This window comes from Myripristis murdjan, chromosome 3 (assembly GCF_902150065.1).
Source record: "Myripristis murdjan chromosome 3, fMyrMur1.1, whole genome shotgun sequence".
NCBI lineage: Eukaryota > Metazoa > Chordata > Actinopteri > Holocentriformes > Holocentridae > Myripristis > Myripristis murdjan.
Genome location: NC_043982.1, coordinates 17,922,898 through 17,943,727, shown reverse-complemented (window position 1 = coordinate 17,943,727; position 20,830 = coordinate 17,922,898). Strand labels below are relative to the sequence as shown.

Below are 20,830 nucleotides of genomic sequence, written 5' to 3'. Positions count from 1 at the left end.
CAACAATCTTTGGAAAAGGGAAAAATAAAAAAATGAACAAAGAAATAAAGATGGAAAAAGCAGCAGTAGCCTTCAGGCCTTAGACAGCTCTCTTTAGTCACAGCGCCTAAGGGGAAGAAGAAGCAGAATGTTTGTACTCTGCTTCTATTTCCAGTTTCAACCAACATGTTCACAACCAGTCGGTTCTCAATGTCTTGGAAATGGGAAATCAGTGAGATGCAGCCTTTTGTTGCAGATATCGTCTGCTGAAAACACTAAAGCTTCATTTGAACATAATTATACCGAAATTGAAAGTATTGCTAAAACATCCACAAATACATCTAATCCTCTTGTGATGAGTACTTTCTGTTTCATGTGTGTATGGGATTGATCCCTAAGGTGTCTAGCAATGCTTAAACCATCTCTGCCTGAGGTAAACTGCAGGGTTTATGCCCACTTTTACAAAACAAGAAGGTAGGGTGGGTTATTATGACTGGTTTATCCTTTGGGCAAAGGAACGACTGAAAACACATCTGAAGTGTGATAAAGGCTGGAATTGTTTCAACCTCTGGCGCCCAGCAGTCTGAGCTCTAAAAAACCTGCTAAGCTCTCAGCGCTGTTGGGAACCATGCCACAGCACACCAGTTTAATGGCGAATTACACGCTAAACAAGGCAGGACTGTGAAGAGCGGTTCCTGCTGAAGTCTTACCCTGTAGTAGTCAGTACTGTAAATGTCCCTGGACATGCCGAAGTCTCCGATTTTGACCAGCAGGCCGTTGCCCACCAGGCAATTGCGGGTTGCCAGGTCTCGGTGGACAAAGTGCTGGGAGGCCAGGTAGACCATGCCTGAGGCGATCTGGGTGGCAATGTGCAGCATCTGTGAAAGGCCCAGCTCTCCGTTAGACTGCAGCGGCTGGCCGTCCACCAGGATCATGGCATCAGGACCGTGGGCTCTGGGTTAGAATAAAATGTAAGTATTTAGTTGCATTGTGTATACCAACATAGGACTATCTTTAGACAAACTTGAGTAAAATTAATAACAGGATTTTCTTGCATGTTTTTGACTTTTTTTGATTGGATATAAGAACATTTTGAACTCTTTTTGCACATTGATAATATAATCTAACACATCTTACCATGCATTGCATAGTGCATAGCATAGCAGAGCCTGACTTCACTTAACTCTTCTTCTTCTTGTGTTTGTATTTGTATGTCCTCATTCCGCCACTTAAGACAAAATCAAATATATCTGTTTTGGCTTAAGAGTCCCAGAAAGTCCCTGAAGCACTAAACCTGTGATAAAACTGTGTCACTAGGCAGAGGTTCTCAACCTTTTTTAGCATCAAGGACCCTCAGATTGATACACATTGGGCTGTGGACCAGTATTTGATGAGATCTAGTCTCAGGCATCTCCACTTGGTAAGATTTAGTTATTCCATTACTGTCTATACTGCCGATTAACAGGGAAAAGTGTGACTTCTAGTCAATTAAATAATAGTGAAATTGAAATATTCCCCATTTTCTGGGGACCCCTGGAACCCCCTTAGTGACCCCAGGGGACCCCAGGTTGAGAACCACTGTACTAGAGGACTGTTTCTCATCTGAGTTCCTTAAGACTCAGGAAACTCTTATGACTATACAAATGAAGACAAAGACCAAAAATCCTAAGAAAACTCCTCAAGCGTATTCCTAATTTTAGCTGTAACCTTCAAGCATGCAGGTAGGTCCTATGCGGTACTTTTATTTTTTTCCCACCTTTTCATATATTCCGCCATTCTGATGAAAGCCCCAAAGACTTGAATGTCACATTTTTAATTATAAAGATGGCCTTTTAATGGAGATACTGTGACGCCTCATCATAATCCACCAAGCTAGTCGGGAACATAACCAAGGCTCAAGAGTTTTGCTAATACGATGCACATCTGCCAGAACAGGATGTCTATACATGGAAGAAAAACATTTGCAAAAAACTCGTCCAAATCAAGGTTTTCTGGTACAATATGTATAAATCAAAAGTTCATTCAGAGCTTGGCATTTCTGGGTGACGTTCAAGAACTGATTTCCTCTGAGGAGTTCCTGCTGTTCTCATCAACACCTCGTCACTGTGATTACTTACCAGACACCATGCAGGGACGACCGACTTCAGCTCTCTCTCTCTCTGTCTGTCTTTTCTGCCTTTCTCAGTGTCTGTCGCTCTCTCTCAATTTTAACACAGTGCACTTTGCTTTGTGTGTGTGTGTGTGTGTGTGTACGTATGTGTGTGCGTGCGCGCGTGTGCATGTGTGTGTGTTTGCATGTGGGTGAGTGTGTGAATTCAGCTCCTTTACAGAGACAGTAGAATTTTGTTTCTCTAAAAAAACATTTGGACAATGACTTTCTCACTCTCTCTCTGTCTTTAAATGAAGCTGGCTGCTCTCAGTTCATCTGGAGGTTTTAAACTGTCAGATCAGAGCTGGGCCTGCATGTCTGATCCCAAATCTTGCCTATTGATTCTCTGCACATCATCTGTTAAATGTGACCAACTGGACCAATAGACCAAACATCAGCCATGTCTTGCACCTTGCATGAAAGAATTTCATCATTCGCGACGTTGCCTTTCATTTCAGGAATGATTCCCCAACTGAGAGTCTTCACGCACTCTCGAACACACACACACACACACACACACACACACGCGCACACACACACACACACACACACACACACACACACACACACACACACTCAATCGTAACATGTCATCTTTTCAACTATTGCTCTTTCAGACTTCAAAAACTATCCAGACCACACACACACACACACACACACACACACACACACACACACACTGATGCTGTCATAGCATTTGAAATAGCACACTCCTGCTCCAGACTCCTCCTGTGCACGCTGACATCGGCTCAGCGAAGCCGCACATTACCAAAGTGCAAGCGGCAAAGGCATTGTGTCGCTTTTGTCGTGGCTGATCTGAGGTCACTTCCCTTGGTACAGTCTGACATTATGGAACAAAAGCACTAAAGCACTCATGTTTGCTAACTCAGAAGCCTGTGAAGCCAGTTGGACACTGTACGGGCTGCAAGAATTTTACACGGCTGACAGCCCAAAAGCAATTTGATTTCTCAGAGTGACCTTTGAAGCTGTACATTTACCTAACCTCATTCATTTGGTGCACACTTCCACATACAGTATTTTAGCCGACAAAATGATAAAAATACATGAAAACTTTGACTCAAGACTTACTTTAACTTTGCCAGTGAAGCCTTTATAGCTTGAAGATGCCACTTGATTTCAGGATGTATGGGTGTGTTTACCAACAGGCTAAGGTAAAATTTAATTTATCAAATCTGTGCAACAACATGTTGTTGAACAGATTTGGGATGGAGAAATCTTAAGTTTCAGTCATGGGCATCGTATATTATGATTATGTGATATTATCACTGTCATTATTAGTAATTTGTCCTGCAATTTTTGAAACAGAAAAGTGGCTATAGAGATTAGCCTGCAAATAGCAAGGATCAAATTTATCATTCTAACAGGATAATAGAAAGGTGAGCACCAACACCAATTCTCTGCCCTAATGCAGTTGTACTGGTTTCAAGTGTGATGGCAGTCAAAACTGTTGGTGCCCTTTTATAACCAACAGAATTTCTCCAGATCTGTGAGTCAAAAGTGTGGTTACGCAGGATTCAAGTGAGACTGATGCTGTGGCAGGGTTAACAAGTGAGCTGTAACCTGAAAACATCCAGGCAGTTACTGTCACAATGGGAAGTGTCTGTTGTGCTTTGGTACACTGGTGCTTTTACAGCTGCTTTTGCCACTTTTAGAAAAATACTCTACCCTGCTAGTTAGGAAAGAATCATCACTGCGAGACACACAGGTCAGAATTCCTGGAAAAAAAGGTCGGCAAAACACATTTCCAAATCAAGGTTTCCTTGTATAATGTATCAAGTTATATATTGCCTAAGTGAATCTACATCAAAATGGAGCCCTGTCCCTCCTTTCTTGTTGTATTTGTGCCTACACCTTCACTGTTTCTCAACACGTATCGGTCCCCTACTGTATTGATGTAGTGTATTAATGTATGCAATGATATTTTACTCTGTTTTAATGTGTTTTGCTTTGTAAGGTGACCTTGAGTGTCATGAAAGGTGCCACTAAATAAAATGAATTATTATTATTATTATTATTGAGACATCTCGGTTTTAGGACATATTAGCCTATAATTATTCAGTGAGAAAACAATGTAAATGCACAATTACATAGTGTTGGTGCTCTATGAAGTTAACCTAACACAAGTTAACCAGTGTACCTATAACTGTAAGATGACAGATAAATATATTAGAGAAACCAAGTTCTTACACTTGCAAATGTGCAAGGACACAGCTGGGGAGAAATATATTATAGAATAACAGGAAGAAACACAGAATATGAAATGATGAATAAAATAAAATAAAAAAAAAAAACTAAAAAAAAAAACTACAAGAAGTAAGAATATATACAAGTGTGGGATTATGCAACTGACAATATTCATGTTAGGCAGAATGTGTAGGTTTGAAATATGGAATTACTAACATTTATGGATTTAAATTGGATTTAGAAGGTCAAATTGATTAAATCGAGGTGTCATACTGACCTAAGAAATTTGTTGAGGTCTCCATGCTTCATATATTCAAACACCATGATGAGAGGGTCTCCGTCCACACATACACCATAAAATTTAACAATGTGGTCGTGCTGCAGGTTGGTCAGCAGCTCTGCCTCCCTCTGAAAGTCCTTCCTCGCTGACAGGTTCGGGTCTTTCAGTGTCTGGGAGGGAAAGCATACAAAAATACATTCCTAAAACATTTAAAAGAACCATTTATTTCACTGGCTGCTGGTTTTCTGCTAAGTTCAGATCATATCAGAACAAAGAGCTTTCACTGCTTCAGCTTGAACTTCTATGTGACTCTCATTTAATCCACAGATGAATGATGCCTGGTGGAAAATGTCAAAGTCCACAAATTAATTATTATATAAAAACAATGACATTAAACTTGTTATTACCACTGTGAAGTTGGCTTGAATGATTTTTTTTTTCAGTCATATTGCCAGAGCATCTCACATGCACTGAACGCAGCATCAGTGTTTATGTGATCAAACTAGTTACAAACATATAGAAAACTGCAATATATGTAAGGAAACAGATTGCAGACACTGCATTGCAAATATTTTTGTAAGGAAATAATTTGTTTTAATCAAAACAAAAAAAAAAAAAAAAAAAAAGAAAATAATGCTGGGTGAAAATAGGCAAAATTATCCTTGAAAGGCAAAATAAATCAGGAATTCAAATAGTTCACAGTAGTGACAGATTTGGAGATTTACATAAAAAAAGTTCCTGCCCTACAATTTCTAACAAATTCTATTACTCTGAAAGATTCTAAGTCCTCAGTTTTGGAAATAAATTATATGTGGTTAGATTAACTTAATTTACAGCACATATTGTCTAATAAAAAACATAATATGCCAAAAAGGTGTGTGTGTGTGTTTTTTTTTTTTAAACACATCTCACTATACTGTACATAACACTGGGTTTATGAGTGAAAAATCACTGCAGCTGTCACTACTATGAACTGCTGTCACAGAGTGAAGGTGGGGTGGGCTCCAGCGCTGCAATAACCGTCCACCAAACGAATGAATTTGATTCCTAAAAGGATCAACCTTGAACTCTTTTGAAGTGGAGTATTCATGAAATATCAAATTGTGATGGGATGTTAGTCAGTTTGGTCTGCCAGCACCAGAAAAAAAGAAAATATCAAATAACAGCAATGGCATGACTTATTGTGGGGAAAAAAAAAAAAAAAAAAACTCAATACTTCATTATCCATTAGAAATGGGAAAGTAGAGCAAGTTGCCTCTGTTGCTCTCACAGGCTTTAACTCCCACTTTCCCAGCCCGCCGGTGTTATCACCGATAGAAAGACCTTGGGGTGGAAATACATTTACTCATATGTTCTCTTCGAGCAGTTAAGTGCTGGGGATCGTTGAGAGGTACGGCACAGTAGGTAAAACGGCCATAAAATTCTATTACCAAATCAAACTGCACTCTTAAGGAAATGTTTCTTGTCCGGGCATCTCTCCAAAACAATACCTTCAAGTGCTCGACTACAATAAATTGAGGGAAAGCGCAGCTATGAATTTCCTTTTGTTGACCTTAAAGTGAATTCAGAAAGCCGCTTCTTGCTACGTCAACCGACAGGAGGATGTTCGGTCGAAAGCACACATTAAAGATTTTAGTTTTAGGATGAAGCGGAGACCATGGCGGATGCATAAGAGAAAAATGGTTGACCTTCTTCTTTCCTCAGTCCAGTATTATTAAGAAAAGGAACTGACAACCACACCTTCCGCCATCTTATCTCTTTGTGTGAATTCTCCTGCTGTTTAAGGTCGGGGAGGTTTTCCAACTGTAATTTTGTCCTGGATGGGTTTGCTGAGTCTGCAAGCTCTTTTTCAGCCTTGCCCTGTTTCACATTCATACAGTTCCACACATTCACGCTGCGAGCTGTGCAGAACAACCACAGTCTTCTACCACTGCCCGCTGACAAGTTGTGGGTTCAGGGCTTTGCCCAAGGGCAGCTCAAAATTGATTGTTGAGGAGAGAGTTTGCCTTCCCTGCAAAGGCTTCTTTAGACTACACTGTTTTAAGCACAATACAGGACAGGCCAGCATTCCTGTAAACATCAATTCACCACCAAACAGCAACTCACACTGCCCTGCCCTGGAGGTTCAAACCTCATTTGTGGAACATGGGAATAAGTCAAAATGTGGTAATGACCGTTACACACAAATTTCCATTTAACCCATGTTCTGTTGGCATCATAAATAGCAATTTTTGTGAAATACTTGCCATAAAGAACCAATTGCATATTTCACTGCATCAACATTAAACTAAGATATCTTACCAGATTTTATAATTCTTGCATAGTAATTTGCAAATATATGCTACACTTCTGCAAACTTCTATTAATAGTCTGCGTTTGGAAATTCTCTGTTTGGAGGGCAACATAACCACTACACCTTAATCCTCAAAAGTAAAGGGACACCCCGTCCTCCACGGGTGCATGCAAAATGGAGGGAACGGGGATGATTGCGACTGGCCCAAAGTGGCATCCCAAATTTGAATCCCTATCCCTTGTAGCTCTGTTCTGAAGGGCCACTACACAGTCAAGGGCACTCCAAAACTAGGGGAAGGGCCAAGGGAAGTAAAATAGGATTGGCCCATAGTCTTCTCAGGGCCCAGTTGTGCTTTATGGTGCTATTTTCAGTCATACAATAAAGGGCAAAGATCAATCCAGAAACTCTGCATCATCTTGGGCTCAGCCTGTCGTGAGCTTGCTGAGTGTGAAGGACCAGGTCAGAAGGTAGCTGGAGGTACAAGCACATGCAACTTTCATAATCCTGAGAGGCAAAGCTTATTTGGAGAGATGCATTAAAGAGATGGTGGACATCCACATGCAAAATAAATAAATAAATAAATAAATAAATAAATGAATTAATGAATAAAAATTTAACACAATATCCACAATGACACAATCTGACAATATCATCAAATACATCATTCCATTTGGACTGTACCAAAAAACTCTGTTCTATTTTATTTATCTGCGTTGGCCCAGGTACAAAAAAAAAAAAAAAAAAAAAAAGTTGTTGAGAAAGCAACACTATTTTATGTCCTGCCATCTTAATTCCACACTGTATTATTCTGTGGCTTGATAGATTGCTCAGCTGAAAATGACAATGGGGATAGAAGGGATTCGTAAACGATTTGGTCGCTTTCTTTGAGAACGGTAAATGTGAGCTCCTGTTCAAGTGCTATTTATGAACCCTGATAACTCTCTTTTCCATCTTAGCAGCTGTTCTTTCCCTGATCCTTTGCACACGTCTGATCAATCCAAATGACATCGCATTCCGCAAAACAGATCTATAAAACAACTTCTGAATGACAGTCAACATTAATGGTTTTAAGTCCTTTCTTGCAGCTCTTTGTCTTGCTCAGTGCACCTTGACAAAAATTCATCTGTGTCAGTGAGGTTAACAACATCTGAAAAGCCAATATTCTGCTTTGATTGTAACTGCTGGTCCCTGACTGACCAGAGGGCAAGTTTTGGAAAGACTGAAAGAGGTGCAGGGTGTAGCGTGAGGGAGGCACCCAGCCCCAGATGGGAGCATTTCTCTGGGAGCTGGGACACTTCATCAGACCTGGTTGGTGAACTTCCTCGTTCTCTATCTATCTGTCACAGTCAGCCGAGCACACCCAGCTCCCCACTTTCCAAAAAGTAATAGTCCTTGACATTTTCGTATAATTAAATGTCCATTTTGATATTTTCTTTCACATATTCCAGTTGCTTTTACATGTGTTGATCTGGTGTTTGGTAGATCATTCCTGTTCTACCAAACACCTGAAAAGAAAAAAAAAAGAAAAAGAAATGACAACAAATGTAAATAAACGGTGACCGTTGCAGTGATTTCACACTTACAAATCCAAAGTAATATATAATAAGATGGGTATATAAATAATACATAATCTGCTTTTAAACTATTAAAGCAGGTGTGATGTATATTTCCAGCTTAGGTTTAGGTTAGGTTAGGTTGAACCACTGGTCTTTTTCTAAAGAATGCCATTTCAAACATTCTTTTATGTGCCCACGTTTAAAAAAAAAAAAAAAAATCAATACACCTTCATTTTATAAGATCAAGACTGTATTTTTTTTTTCTCGTTTACTCAATTGGACATAAACTCTCCACTGTGTACAATATTTTGTTTTGATTGCCATTTCAGCAGCAGGAAGCTAATTTGAATGTTAACTATTTTATTTGCCAAATTGGGTTTGCCTCCTTTTTCTTGGTTACATGGAAGCACAGTGAACTTTTCCAGTATATATAATTTTATCTACTGCCCACTGAACCTTACATTTCCTTTTGACACACATGCACACACACACGCACGCACACACACGCACGCACGCACGCACGCACGCCCACGCACGCACGCGCACGCACGCACGCGCACGCACGCACGCACGCACACACACACGCACACACACACACACACACACACACACACACACACACACACATAAACTCTTATGCTCTTATACCTTGACAGCCACCAGCATCTTGTCCTTGGTGGGACTAAGGTTGTAACACTCTGCCAAGAAGACTTTACCGAACGCTCCTTCACCCAGCTCTCTCTTCAGGATGATGTCCCTCCTCTTTATATGCTGGACAACTGAAGCACAAACAGGCAGGTAGACAGGGGAGAAAGGAGAAAAACAATGTCAATGCCAAGTTTGGAACATTTTCTTAAATGAAACACTGTAACAGTATGCTATTTATGGTAAAAAGACTGCATTAAAGTGTTTGCCTCACATTTACACTTTGACCCACTGATGGCAGAGGCTACCATGCAAGGCACCAAGCTACCCATCAAGAGTGGGTAAGGGTTCAGTGTCTTGCTCAAGGACACTTCAACATGCTCTTTGTGGGGGAGGGGGGTTCAAACCAGGGACCTTTGGCTTACTAGACGTCCGCTGTTCCTCCCGAGCCACGCCGCCCGCATGCTGCTGCTATACGGCAGCTGAAACAAGGGTGTGGGCACGGTCCAGTCATGTGGCTGTAGCAGCTGTTCAGAGACATTTGATGATAATGTTGGAGCTCAATTTTGGAGCTCTAAGACCCATTTTCTTCTGTTATTTAACAAGATGCTGAGACAGAGCTAGGGGTCAACTAATTCAACAAGTAACAGAGCTTGCACATTCACTGTTTTTGTTGGTCATACAAACTTCAATTTTCAGTTCCAGCTGACATGGGGGTGAGTAGATAATGAAAGGGTTTTCATTTTAGGCTGCACTTTAACCCATCTGACTCTCAGGGCAGATCTGCATTAGCATGAAAAAAAAACAAAACAAAAAAAACAAAAAACAAAAAAAACAAAAAACAAAAAACAAAAAAACATATTGTATGTTATTCCATAAATTCCTCAATCTATCTAGTGATTCAGTAATGTAATATTATTGACCCAACTCCGTAAACATATTATATTTAATAGATTTTTTTTGTTATATTCTATAACTTGTGTGGTTTTATTGTTTTATATTTGTTTTTGTTTTATGTTTGTTTTTAAAATCAGTTGTTTTTAGTGTCACTTAGGGCCCTACCTTGTGCCAGAGTCCCTAAACCCGTTATTTGGGGATTTAGCATTGCGTAAGAGGTGTTCCCCCGCAAAAGTTGCTATCTTGCACACCTGCCGTTATCCCTAAAACACTTGCGCTACCCGTTACATTATGCATAGGCGTGGTTTGGGCGTTACGCCAGTTAAACCAATCAGTGTGCCAGGTGCCACTGCCTTGAAGAGCAGGCTGCGCTATCCCAAATCTGCAAACCGAAACCCGTGATGGAGAGAGGAAGGTCGCGATTTAGTACTATCTCTGTATCTCTCAGGGGTTCAACTGAGGCTAAAGCAAGGTGGCTTTTTATAGGTGAGTTAATTGGGGAAGTGGAGCCGCATGTGCACGTCCACGTGTGTCCAAGTGGACGCGCATTCAAGCCGCCTGGGCGTGCTCTTGTAAAAGCCCAAATGCGATAGCGGGTGGTTCTAAGGACCCGCTATCCGCTTTCCCTAAAGTGTGTGGTCAAGATAGCAGTTGTAGGGAAAGTGCATAAACACGCCCACGGACACACCTCCAGGCACAAATAAAGGAGTCGGCATAATGTATAGCGGGTAGTGTGGCTGCAAGATACCGTTTAGGGATAGTGGAATCTGCTAAATGCGTAATTCACAGGTAGTGGGTAGTGGCAACAGGTAGCGCAGTGTGAAAGATAGAGCCCATAGTCTTAACTACTAGTTGAACCTGGTTATAGAAAGCAGCACTAAACTCGCTGGTAGTTCCTGCAGCATCTCCATCATTTCAAAAACCGCTGCATTTGGTTTCAGCAGCTGGAGGAAGACAAATTCCCGCCCCAAGCTCAGATACATTTATTCTGTCTATCTCCACTGTATATTCTGCCACTTAAATCGTCGAGGCACAAATAAACTTGAAATGGCCCTGGACTTGCCCAGCTACAAATCTCTTATCAGCGTTCTTGGGATTTATTGTTGGCATTTTCACAATGCAGAGGGGTACTTTCCAATAAGCACAACACTGTACAGTATTCTTTTTTAAATATAAATTCACTGAGAGAGGAGGAAAAACAACAGAGCAGAGATAGAAAAAATTCTCTCCATAGCTCTTCTTCTTCATCATCTTCTTTCTTTTTTGCTCCGTTTTTTGGTCTCACATACTGAATGACTAAGATGTCGAGAGACAGGTAGAATGAGCGAGAGAGAGACAGATCAACATTATAGAGGAATAGAGGAAGAGAGACAGGTGAGATGGTGTAGGAGTTGTTGGCTTGTGAACACAGCTGCTCTCCTCACCTCACTATGAATAACAGCTGGTGGGTTTATCACAACATAGAGAACTGTACTGCTTCTATCTATACATTTTGTTTCCAAACACACGTTATGGTCGAATGTTGGGCATGAAATGAGTGCTTAACTGCAACATATGAAGCTTTGCCTTGTAACTCCAGCAGCATCAGTCAGCCTTGAAGTATGAATGAAATAAAGCAAGCCAGGATGTTTATTACATAGCAGCAGGGAGCTCATTTTTGTTGGTGTAGAGCCAGCATAAAATGATTAAATTAAAACCCAAAGCTTGTCATCAATGTTCAACATGCTATTGCTTAAGTATACATGTCTGTGCGGAAAAAAAGAGCCTGCTTCCCAACCAGGGAATCTGTGTTTTCCTATTCCGTGGCTTGCCGACCGTGTCACCCGGCCACCCATTCAGCATCGCCCCGCAGCACCACAAAACCAGAATATAGGAGGAGGAAGACACCAGAGGGCTGCAGTACAAAGTGAGATTACAGGGTTAGTCATGCTAACTTGAGGCTAAAGTCCAAGCTTTCAGAAGTATAGTGGTGGTTTACTTTTAACCTGTCTTGATCACCATGCTTCACAGCTAACCTGCTGCAGGACAGGTTATGTTCTGGTTTATAGATTAGAATATAAAAGCACACTGTGGCAGAAAATACATTGACGTAGGTGCATGGATAGTCAGTCTTTTCATAGGACAAGACTATATTCAAAGGCTGGCAAAATCTGCTGATAATGTTTCAAATTTACATCCTCCTCATTTGTTATTGCTGCTTGGTAACAATAAGACGATAAGAGCAATTTAATTTTACACAGCCTATAATCCATAAACTAAAAGACTGAAGGAGCTACTTGCCACCTCGGTTGATATTTTTGTGCTGCATTTGAATTTACTTCATTTACTGCTGCAATTGTATCTAATGTTGAGAATCTTCCTTATAAGGTATTTAGCAGAGATGATAATCAATCATAATCAAGATAATTTAACTGAAAACCACTTTGATTGAATAAGTCCAATCAGGGCTTATTTAAAGTGCATTTCACATGAATGTCTCAATACACTTTGCAGAGTCATAAGAAAATAGGACAATGTAGTGCCGAAAATAAACTACACACACACACACACACACACACACACACACACATACACAAGCCTCATTACACACATTAAGCCTGCCTGGACACTTTGTCAAGCCAGCTAACGCAAAGAGTGCCCGGGTATGTTAAGCCCCCCTCGTTATACACCAACCAGGGAGACAAAAGCCTACAACCGGGGCCTGTCAAATGTCACGACTCATGTCAGTTCCAGCTCTGCAGCAGCCCTATAAGAGAGGCCAGTCAGTGCAGCTTTTTCCCCCCGAGTTTCTTTACGACAAGTTACTCATGGTAGAAAACCTGTGCTGCTCAGTGGGCAGAGCAAGGCACTTACACTGCCATGGCTAGCGGCTCCACTCCCACAAGGACAGCTTATGCTAACTATGCATGAACTCATGGCATTATGGATTCATGCTACAGCATTGCGTAGCAGTATCCGCCAAATGGTGTGTCTGTAATGTTTCCTGATTCATAAACATAGGTTACAGCTTCAGTTTTACCGTTCCTCTGTTGTTTATCTTCAGCGCCACCAGCCCATCTGGTCACGAACAAGTCGGCAGGGTGATTCATGAAAAACGCCACCTGCTCCTCTGGCGTTTCAGTCAGACGATGTATTACCACTATTTCTGAAATCAGTGTTAAATATGAAGAAATGCCCTAGTTTCAAAGTAGATCAGAACAGAAGTGTCTGCAAAAACTGGCAGCCAGTTTGCCGTGTGAGAGCCCCACCAGGGACACTAACACAGTACACATCACTGCTGTCAAAGCTTCACCCTCCATAAAGTCTGCTTTCCAAGAGTTGAGAAAAACAACCCTTAGTCGATACACATGCATTTTAATTCACAACGTGTTGTGAGTGGATTTCGGAGGCCAAATGTCTCCGACACTTTCCCAGCTGATAAATGAACGGTGGAAAAAACGTTTCTCAAGCTGGAATTTGGAGGGGTACCTAACAACATTTTCTCCCAGCTGAATTACATCCCCTCTTCTCTGTACTGCAACTATTCTCCAAAACATATATTACCTCTTTCTTTAGCTCTTATTATCTTGTTGTCTCTTACTTTTTGCCCAGTGCTTCTTTATCAGCCATGATTATTCAAGGGCCACCTGGGCATTACTGTTGGATGCTGTAACATTTAGGTGATTTAGGTGTTGAATTTGTGCTGCTGTACCCACTCATAAATCTCCTTAATACAGTCAGTGAAATGCTTAAAATATATATATATATTAAAAAAAAACTTGAAGGTTGGGCTATTAGAGTGAGTTTTAATTAGATAATCACAAAAGCATGAGCATAAAATCTTTATTTTTCAATCCATTTCTCACAATTTAGTCTGGTTTCAGTCTTGGTTTTCTGTTTTGTTGTGTTTATTCTTCTGTTTTTCTCTGTAGTGGTCCTTTCATAAGCGCAATAGATTTTGTTTCTTTTTAAATCTCAAAATTTAAAATCAGATTTTGCCAGCATTATATATATGCCCTTGGTTAGTTTTATCACTATGAAAATGAAGTAAACTGAAATGAATGAAACTGAACAAAACTGTCAACCTAACTTTGGCTACAATCACATACAGCTACAGTTCAAAGTGCTTTATACTACTAAAGTCCACTTTGTACTGGATGCTGGAAGAACTGGCACTGCACTTCCAGCCCCAAGAGGACTCATTTGGAAAAATACAGTTTTGATCTTCTGAAGCCTTTGGGATTTGCCTGCAATGTTCTGGCAACTGGCTGGTCAAGAGAAACTAAAGATTTGTTATAATGTACTTATCTAGTTCTACTGTGTAACAGTGCAGAGAGAGCTGTCTGCAGTGCTTGCACTTGATAAATACATGGAAGTGAAAGGGGACTTCTTCATTAGCTACCACTGAGCGCTAATGCTAGACTGTAGGTCTGACATCAATAACCTTTTTAACTTTCCATCGCACACCAATCGCCACATTTTCTTTATTTGAATGTAAATGTTCCATCCAGCTTTGTTTTGCTTCTGAATGACCGCTGGCAATGTACGCTCGCCAGTGATGAGAACGAACCAGCTATTATGGTGCTTGCCTGTCGACAGCGGCGAGGACGTGCTATTTTAACCTTCAGTTTCCTCTGCAGGTGGACTTGGGCTGCATCCTGCAGCCTATTTACCCAGAGTGCTTGCTGAAAAGCCCTGAGATTAAATCTCTATCCCGCAGCTCAGCATCATTCATTTGTCCTGGCTCACCTGAGGCCTCGTCGCCAGCAAAGACTCTCCCTGGAGGCCAAGAGACTACGAGCACTGAGATTTACTCAGCTAGTCAGGTCAGGCTGCTGGGAGAGCACAGATGTTTGGAGGGCTTTGTTCTATACCTGTCTGTTGGTGTGTGTGCATGTTTCTGCCGGACTACCTGCCAACTGTCCTCTATGTGTGTGTGTCCTCTTATTTCTTTTCATATATATGATTGTAACTGTCTTTTTGCATGCTTGCCAACTTTCCTTTATGTGTTCACATACATTTCTGCCGCGCAGTGTGTGCCTGAATGCATATGTTCATAGCTATTTTCTACCTGACATCTCTCTTCCATGTGTCTGCGCATGTGTGTGTGTGTGTGTGTGTGTTTATGTTTGTGTGTGTGTGTGTGTGTGTGTGTGTGTGTGTGTGTGAGTCGATCGATGCGTGTCGGCTGGTCATTGACAGTATGCCAGAATCTTTTGCATAGTGGATGCTTTAACATTGAGAAGCTGCAGCTCCTTCACATCACTGCGGACGGCACACCATTCTCTCTCATTTCCCGCATCAGTTCAACCTTCACACTCAGTGTCAAAGTACATTATAATGCACTCATAATGCTTTACGACCATACTTATATGAACACATGACTGATGCATTAGATCAGCAATCATAAAACGTTATTGCTACATCTTATAGAATCTGCAGAATAACCTAGATTTCAATATGAGTCACGTTATGCTGAATAGAAACAACAAAATGATTATAACAGTTTACTAAACTGATTAATGGAGCATCATGAATTTTAATAAATCTATCCCTTGCATAGTAATGTTTTTTTTTTTTTTTTTAAACAAGCCATGCAATGCTGTTGGTTATCGTTGTATGCTTGCAGTCATGCTCATTTCTGGTTGTTTTGTTTGGGTTTTTTATCTCATCTACACAAATTAGTCATGTTCTCTCCTGTCTAACCCACATTTTACTACAGCGACTTACAAATAATCTGAAAGTAAAATATTTCCCCCACAACAATGTAACATAGTCCTGCTTAAAATGTGTCACATGATTAGATTTTTTCTAGATTACTACTTCTAGTACTGACATGCACCTCCAGTGCCCAGATTGAAATCAGGTTGTTCTTTTCATCACAAAAATCAGATTGTTGAACATTATACTTCCACTCATAAAATTTCCCATGTAATTTTGTTTAAAGTCAAATTGTTTCAGGCACTTGGAAAATAGTAGGCAACGGCTGTGAGGTTTAGTATTTTAAATGCTCCTATCTAGTTTTAACTTCCTGTCTGAGCTGTTTGCAACCTCTGTGCTTTGTAAGAGCTTCCTAGTTGGATCAACACAAGCTTTCATTTACATTTTAAGCATTTAAGCTTTTCTTTGATTAAACATGTTTTTTCATTTGGCTTACATGGCTGTATATGGTCTCGAAACGCAACTGCATTTACATGTTTTATTTTGGCCAAAAGAGTATCTCTGATCTTCAGTGGATTTCCATTATAATACAATTTAAACAGTCAAGAACGGTTGATACCAGGAGTAAAAGGGCTGTTTTTTACTGGAAAAAAATCTACTCTGCTCCTCTTTTGACTGTACTGAAAGAACCAATCTTGGGCTTCTTGTGTAACAAATGAAAGATGTTTGAATTCACGACGAGCTAGCCTGCAGCGCTATTCTGTTCCAAACTATAATTCATAGAGTCATAGCCTTGGAACATGATAACTGCCTTTCAATCAATCTGCTCTGCATATTCATTCATTTCCAAAGCTTTCAAACTGCCAAATTAGTCAGCCGCATGCCTCCACTGGTAACAGATTCATCTTCAAAACATTACCTTGAGCATAATTATGTCATTGTTAGAGCAAAGGCAGAGGGGAAAGAGTGGGGGTCTGTCCGAGCCATGCCACCATATTATATTACCCACTAATAACAAGGATATAATGAAAGGCTGTGCTCTATACTCCAACATCAAAAGCTATTGTCTAATTTTGGCCAGCGGGATGTGACAAATCCGTAATTAAAATAGCAAGCTGAGCGATAAAACAAAGCCACTTGCTGGGAGACAGGGGATCCGGCTCGATATGGATCTGTCATTAGGCTAAAGAATTGTCCTTTGCCTTTCTGCCTTTATCTCACTAATGCGGCTACATTTCCCCAAGACTGGCCTTTTTCTGCTAAGCCTGGAAAAGAGCTGATCTCAACGAACGTCCTAATCAGTCATGGCTCACTTGTTTACCACAGAGTAAGTCAAGGCCACAGGTTCATCCAGAAGACGGTCCAATGTTTTTACACAAGCGTCAGATTGACAGCTGCACTAACACCGTTCCCATGATGCCCTCATCTCTCAGGCCTCTCTCAGACCACTGAATGTGTGCCAGCCCAGGCAAGCAAGCGCCTACATTTGAACATCCACTCTGTGTTATTTTACATGATTTCAGAGTAGTGCAGGAATGACAGCTGCATTTCTGCTGCTCTCAGGTGTCAGAACCTGACAGCCAAGACACTGTGCGCTTAATCTGCCCGCTTTCCACAAACTCTGTTTTGTGTGGCAAGAAATACTTAACCACCACTAAAATATGTATTTTTGAGGTGGGGTTGAGTTAAAGATCAAAGATTCATGAATAATACATGTGATAAGGCGCACTGGAATCAACAGAGCGAGTTATACAGCAGCCGCTTTCCCATTGTATGTCTGCTGTTTTAACAGAAGCAACTGTAGCAGAGAGCAGCAGCACTGCTCCTCCTCATTGTCATTGGGACCGATTTCAAAATGCCCTGCGAATTAGTCACTGGGATTGACAGGCAGATTACTGTACTACTGATGCACACAGCTGAAGAGGTGTGTGTGAGAGCATGTATGTTTATGTATGAGTGTTTATGTTGCAAGTTTATGTGTGTGCACACGCTTGCATATTTGACTGAGTCACTGGCAGATTATGTGTCCATTCAAAGTTTGTCCTTGCATTCATGCTTGTTTGTATTACATGTACATGTATGTGTGTGTGCATTTTTATGCAGGTGTGCCCATGCTTGTGTGTTGTATGCATTTGTATGTGTGTGTGTGTGTGTGTGCAATTGTGTGTGTGTGTGTGTGTGTGTCCATGGCAGCAACATATTCTCTTGGATAAGAAGCTTTCAAGTAAATGAATGAATAAATTATGGATCGGTGGCCAAACATCAATAATGAAGCCATATCTGAGCCCAGGCTGCTGCAGAGTTAAGCTCTGTGGTTGACACGTGAAGCTGCAGAACAATCAGGGGGAGCGAGGCCAGTGGGGTAATCGGCACCCCTAGGCCCTGAGGCCACCCTAGGGATTGAAGACACTTATCAAAACGAAGGAGAGGAGGAGGAAAACAAGGAAGTGTGGGCATTAACCTCAGTTCATCTCCTACATTTACCTGTAACATATCCCAGCACACACACACACACACACACACACACACACACACACACACACACATCTATACCAAAACACTTTTACACAGACAAATGGCAAACATGCAAATGTACAAAATACACACAAAAACACACGCTGACAACTAAACATAAACAGTATACATATATACATAGGGACAGTCACACAAAAAACTGCCATTCCCTGTGTGTGTGTGTGTGTGTGTGTGTTTCCTAGGGTAAAGAACACATTCATACACAGTGAAAACTTTTTGGGGCCATTTTCTTTTGCCAGCCAACAGCAGAAAGCAGTGGCCATTATGACCTTGTGAAGAATGAAGGATTCATTTCCTATGCTAGCTATACAGTTTTTTCTCTTTTCTCTTCTTTTTTTCAGTGAAGCTCATGTGCAGATTAAATGCAAAGATAGCACAACAATCTCCATTCTGTGTATTAAAAAAAATAAAGACATCCAGTAAAGCCTATGTCAAGCGGTTGCCTTGAGAATTCAGTCCCACACATATGGTTAGCCTGATTTTCAATTCCAGGTGCATGATGGTGGGGAGAAAGTTTCATTTGTGCCCACTGTCATTTATTCATTAGCTCGCAATCAGATCTCCTGTGCAAGGCATGAGGGGTTATAAATCACCGGTTGGCCATTAACAATTCATGCAATTCATAATACATAAGACCCGTCATTTATTTATCAACTCTAAATGGGATTTCCTTCCATCTCACTGGCTCCCACTCAAAAGTCAACCTCTGTAGCCTGACCGACGGCCATTTTGAGAATGAGCCAAGATGTAAACAATGCATTTGCAATCTGAGCTGAATGGTGCAACAATAGCAGGGGAATGCCACATCTATTGGCATGCAGCAGAAGAGTTGCTTGTCTCTGACAAAATCCGGTTGGTTTGACTGGTATCGTCTGGGAAAGAAGGAGCAGCCGCCTGACTGCTGGCACAGTTGTTTTCTGCTGTTTCTCTTGAGCAGTTGATGTAATTGTGAGTAATTAGGCCTTAAAGTGGTCTTGTCTTTCCCCAACCTAGAACATGAGTCCCAAGGGAGAGAGGGAGGCTGACTGAACGCCAGGAGCCGGTTTACAGAAGACAGCTTTTGTCTAAATAGTTCCTATATAAAGAGCCTGGAATCGTGCCACCAGATGTGAACACCATATGAACACACTGACAACGTAGATGACACTAAATTATACTATTGCCTGGGGGGCCCGGCACTTCTCATTGTAACATTAAACAGCAAATTTCCATGGAAACAGAACAATCGGAACAAGCTTCACTGTTTCATATCTGGCTCTCTGACCAGCTGCTGTTTTTCCTTTACATACAATACCGTTTGATGGATGTTTTTGTCTAAAGTGCCTGAAAGCACCATGAGGTCATTCATTTTAAGTGTGGGCTGCCCTGCAGGGAATAGCTCCCCTAATCCTGGCAGTGTCAGTGCCTTGTTTGACCCTTGACGCCTCATATCTGGAACAGTGTACAATGAGTGAGCAGGTAGGGGTTCAGTCTCTTGGTCAAGGACACTTAAAAAGAACATAAAACTGGCATTTGTGGGATTCAAAATAGTGAGCTTTTGATTATGAAACAGTCTCTCTAACTATTAGGCTGCCAAGCTTTTCAATGAATGCCCATCAAACCCAAGGCCAGGAGGGTGAGAGAACCTCTTTTTTAAGCTGTAATGGAGAGATTAAAAGAGTGGCTGAGATCAAAATTTGCCCCTTTTTACTCTTGAAATAGCTCATGGCTGAGTAAAATATCTTAGTAAATCTGAGAGTCTGTGGTGATTAGATGTTTGAATAACATAGACTCTGGATCATGAGGTGGCTGTATAGAGGAATGTCAGTATTTTTTCAGAATGGTTACCAATGATTATGAGGGGCATGTCACCATGATGGAACGGAGGCAGCAAATGAAAAACCAGCAGCTTTGGTCCAAAGGCTATGGGTGTACTTACAAGTGGTTGGCTTATTGCAATTGTGTCCATGTCTGAAGTACTGAGGGTTCTCCACCACAGGGATGCGAGTCATCCCTATGACGACTGCATCAGGACCTGCATCCAGGGTGCAGGGGGTGATAATCCCATGGTTTACATGATGAAGGGGGCTGGCAGAGTCTTCCTCACCACTGATCACAGCTACTGGGCCTGGAAGCACACAAAAGATACAATATATGAAGAGAATTTAGGGAGAGAGATGATGGTTGTCTGAGTCTGAAAAATGTGCCAAAGAGAAGACCAGTCATCAATTACAGAGTAGCAGTTTCCTGACTGAACTAGCTTTGCTGTTTCTAGCAAATAACAAACTTTGAGAAAATTGTGATATATACATGCCAAAGATCTTTCAAAATTTGTTTTAGTCCCAGTAATGTGAGACATTATAAAGACGACTATTGTGCATTTCTTTCTGTTTATTGCCCATTATCTGACTTGCACCTGCAAGTAGGTTGTAAAGGAAGGTGGCAACAGTTGATTCAGGTTCAAACACTAGGTCCTCTGAAAAGAGTGTGACTCGCCTATTTGCTATCCACTTGCGTGGTGCTGAACTGAAGAGTGTTAAAGCGGTGCTCCCTGTCCCTGACCGTGACACTGAAACTTTTAAGAAGCACTCAACATCCTCAACACTCAACATCTGATTCTCGGATCACATGTTTCCACCCGCAGTACTGAGAATTAGTCTCGCACAGCTGTG

At 41.2% G+C, this 20,830-nt stretch overlaps 1 protein-coding gene across 1 annotated transcript in view; it reads right to left on the bottom strand.

Annotated features, from left to right (window-relative positions):
- Positions 1–20,830, bottom strand: part of ntrk3b (neurotrophic tyrosine kinase, receptor, type 3b) — a 186,190-nt gene that overhangs the window by 20,219 nt on the left and 145,141 nt on the right. The window contains exons 13-16 of the mRNA XM_030048588.1: positions 20,098–20,286; positions 9,111–9,241; positions 4,611–4,783; positions 690–933 (exon numbers count right to left, since the gene is read on the bottom strand). Of these exons, the coding sequence (XP_029904448.1) occupies positions 690–933; positions 4,611–4,783; positions 9,111–9,241; positions 20,098–20,286 (737 nt within the window). The remainder of the gene's footprint in view (positions 1–689; positions 934–4,610; positions 4,784–9,110; positions 9,242–20,097; positions 20,287–20,830) is intronic.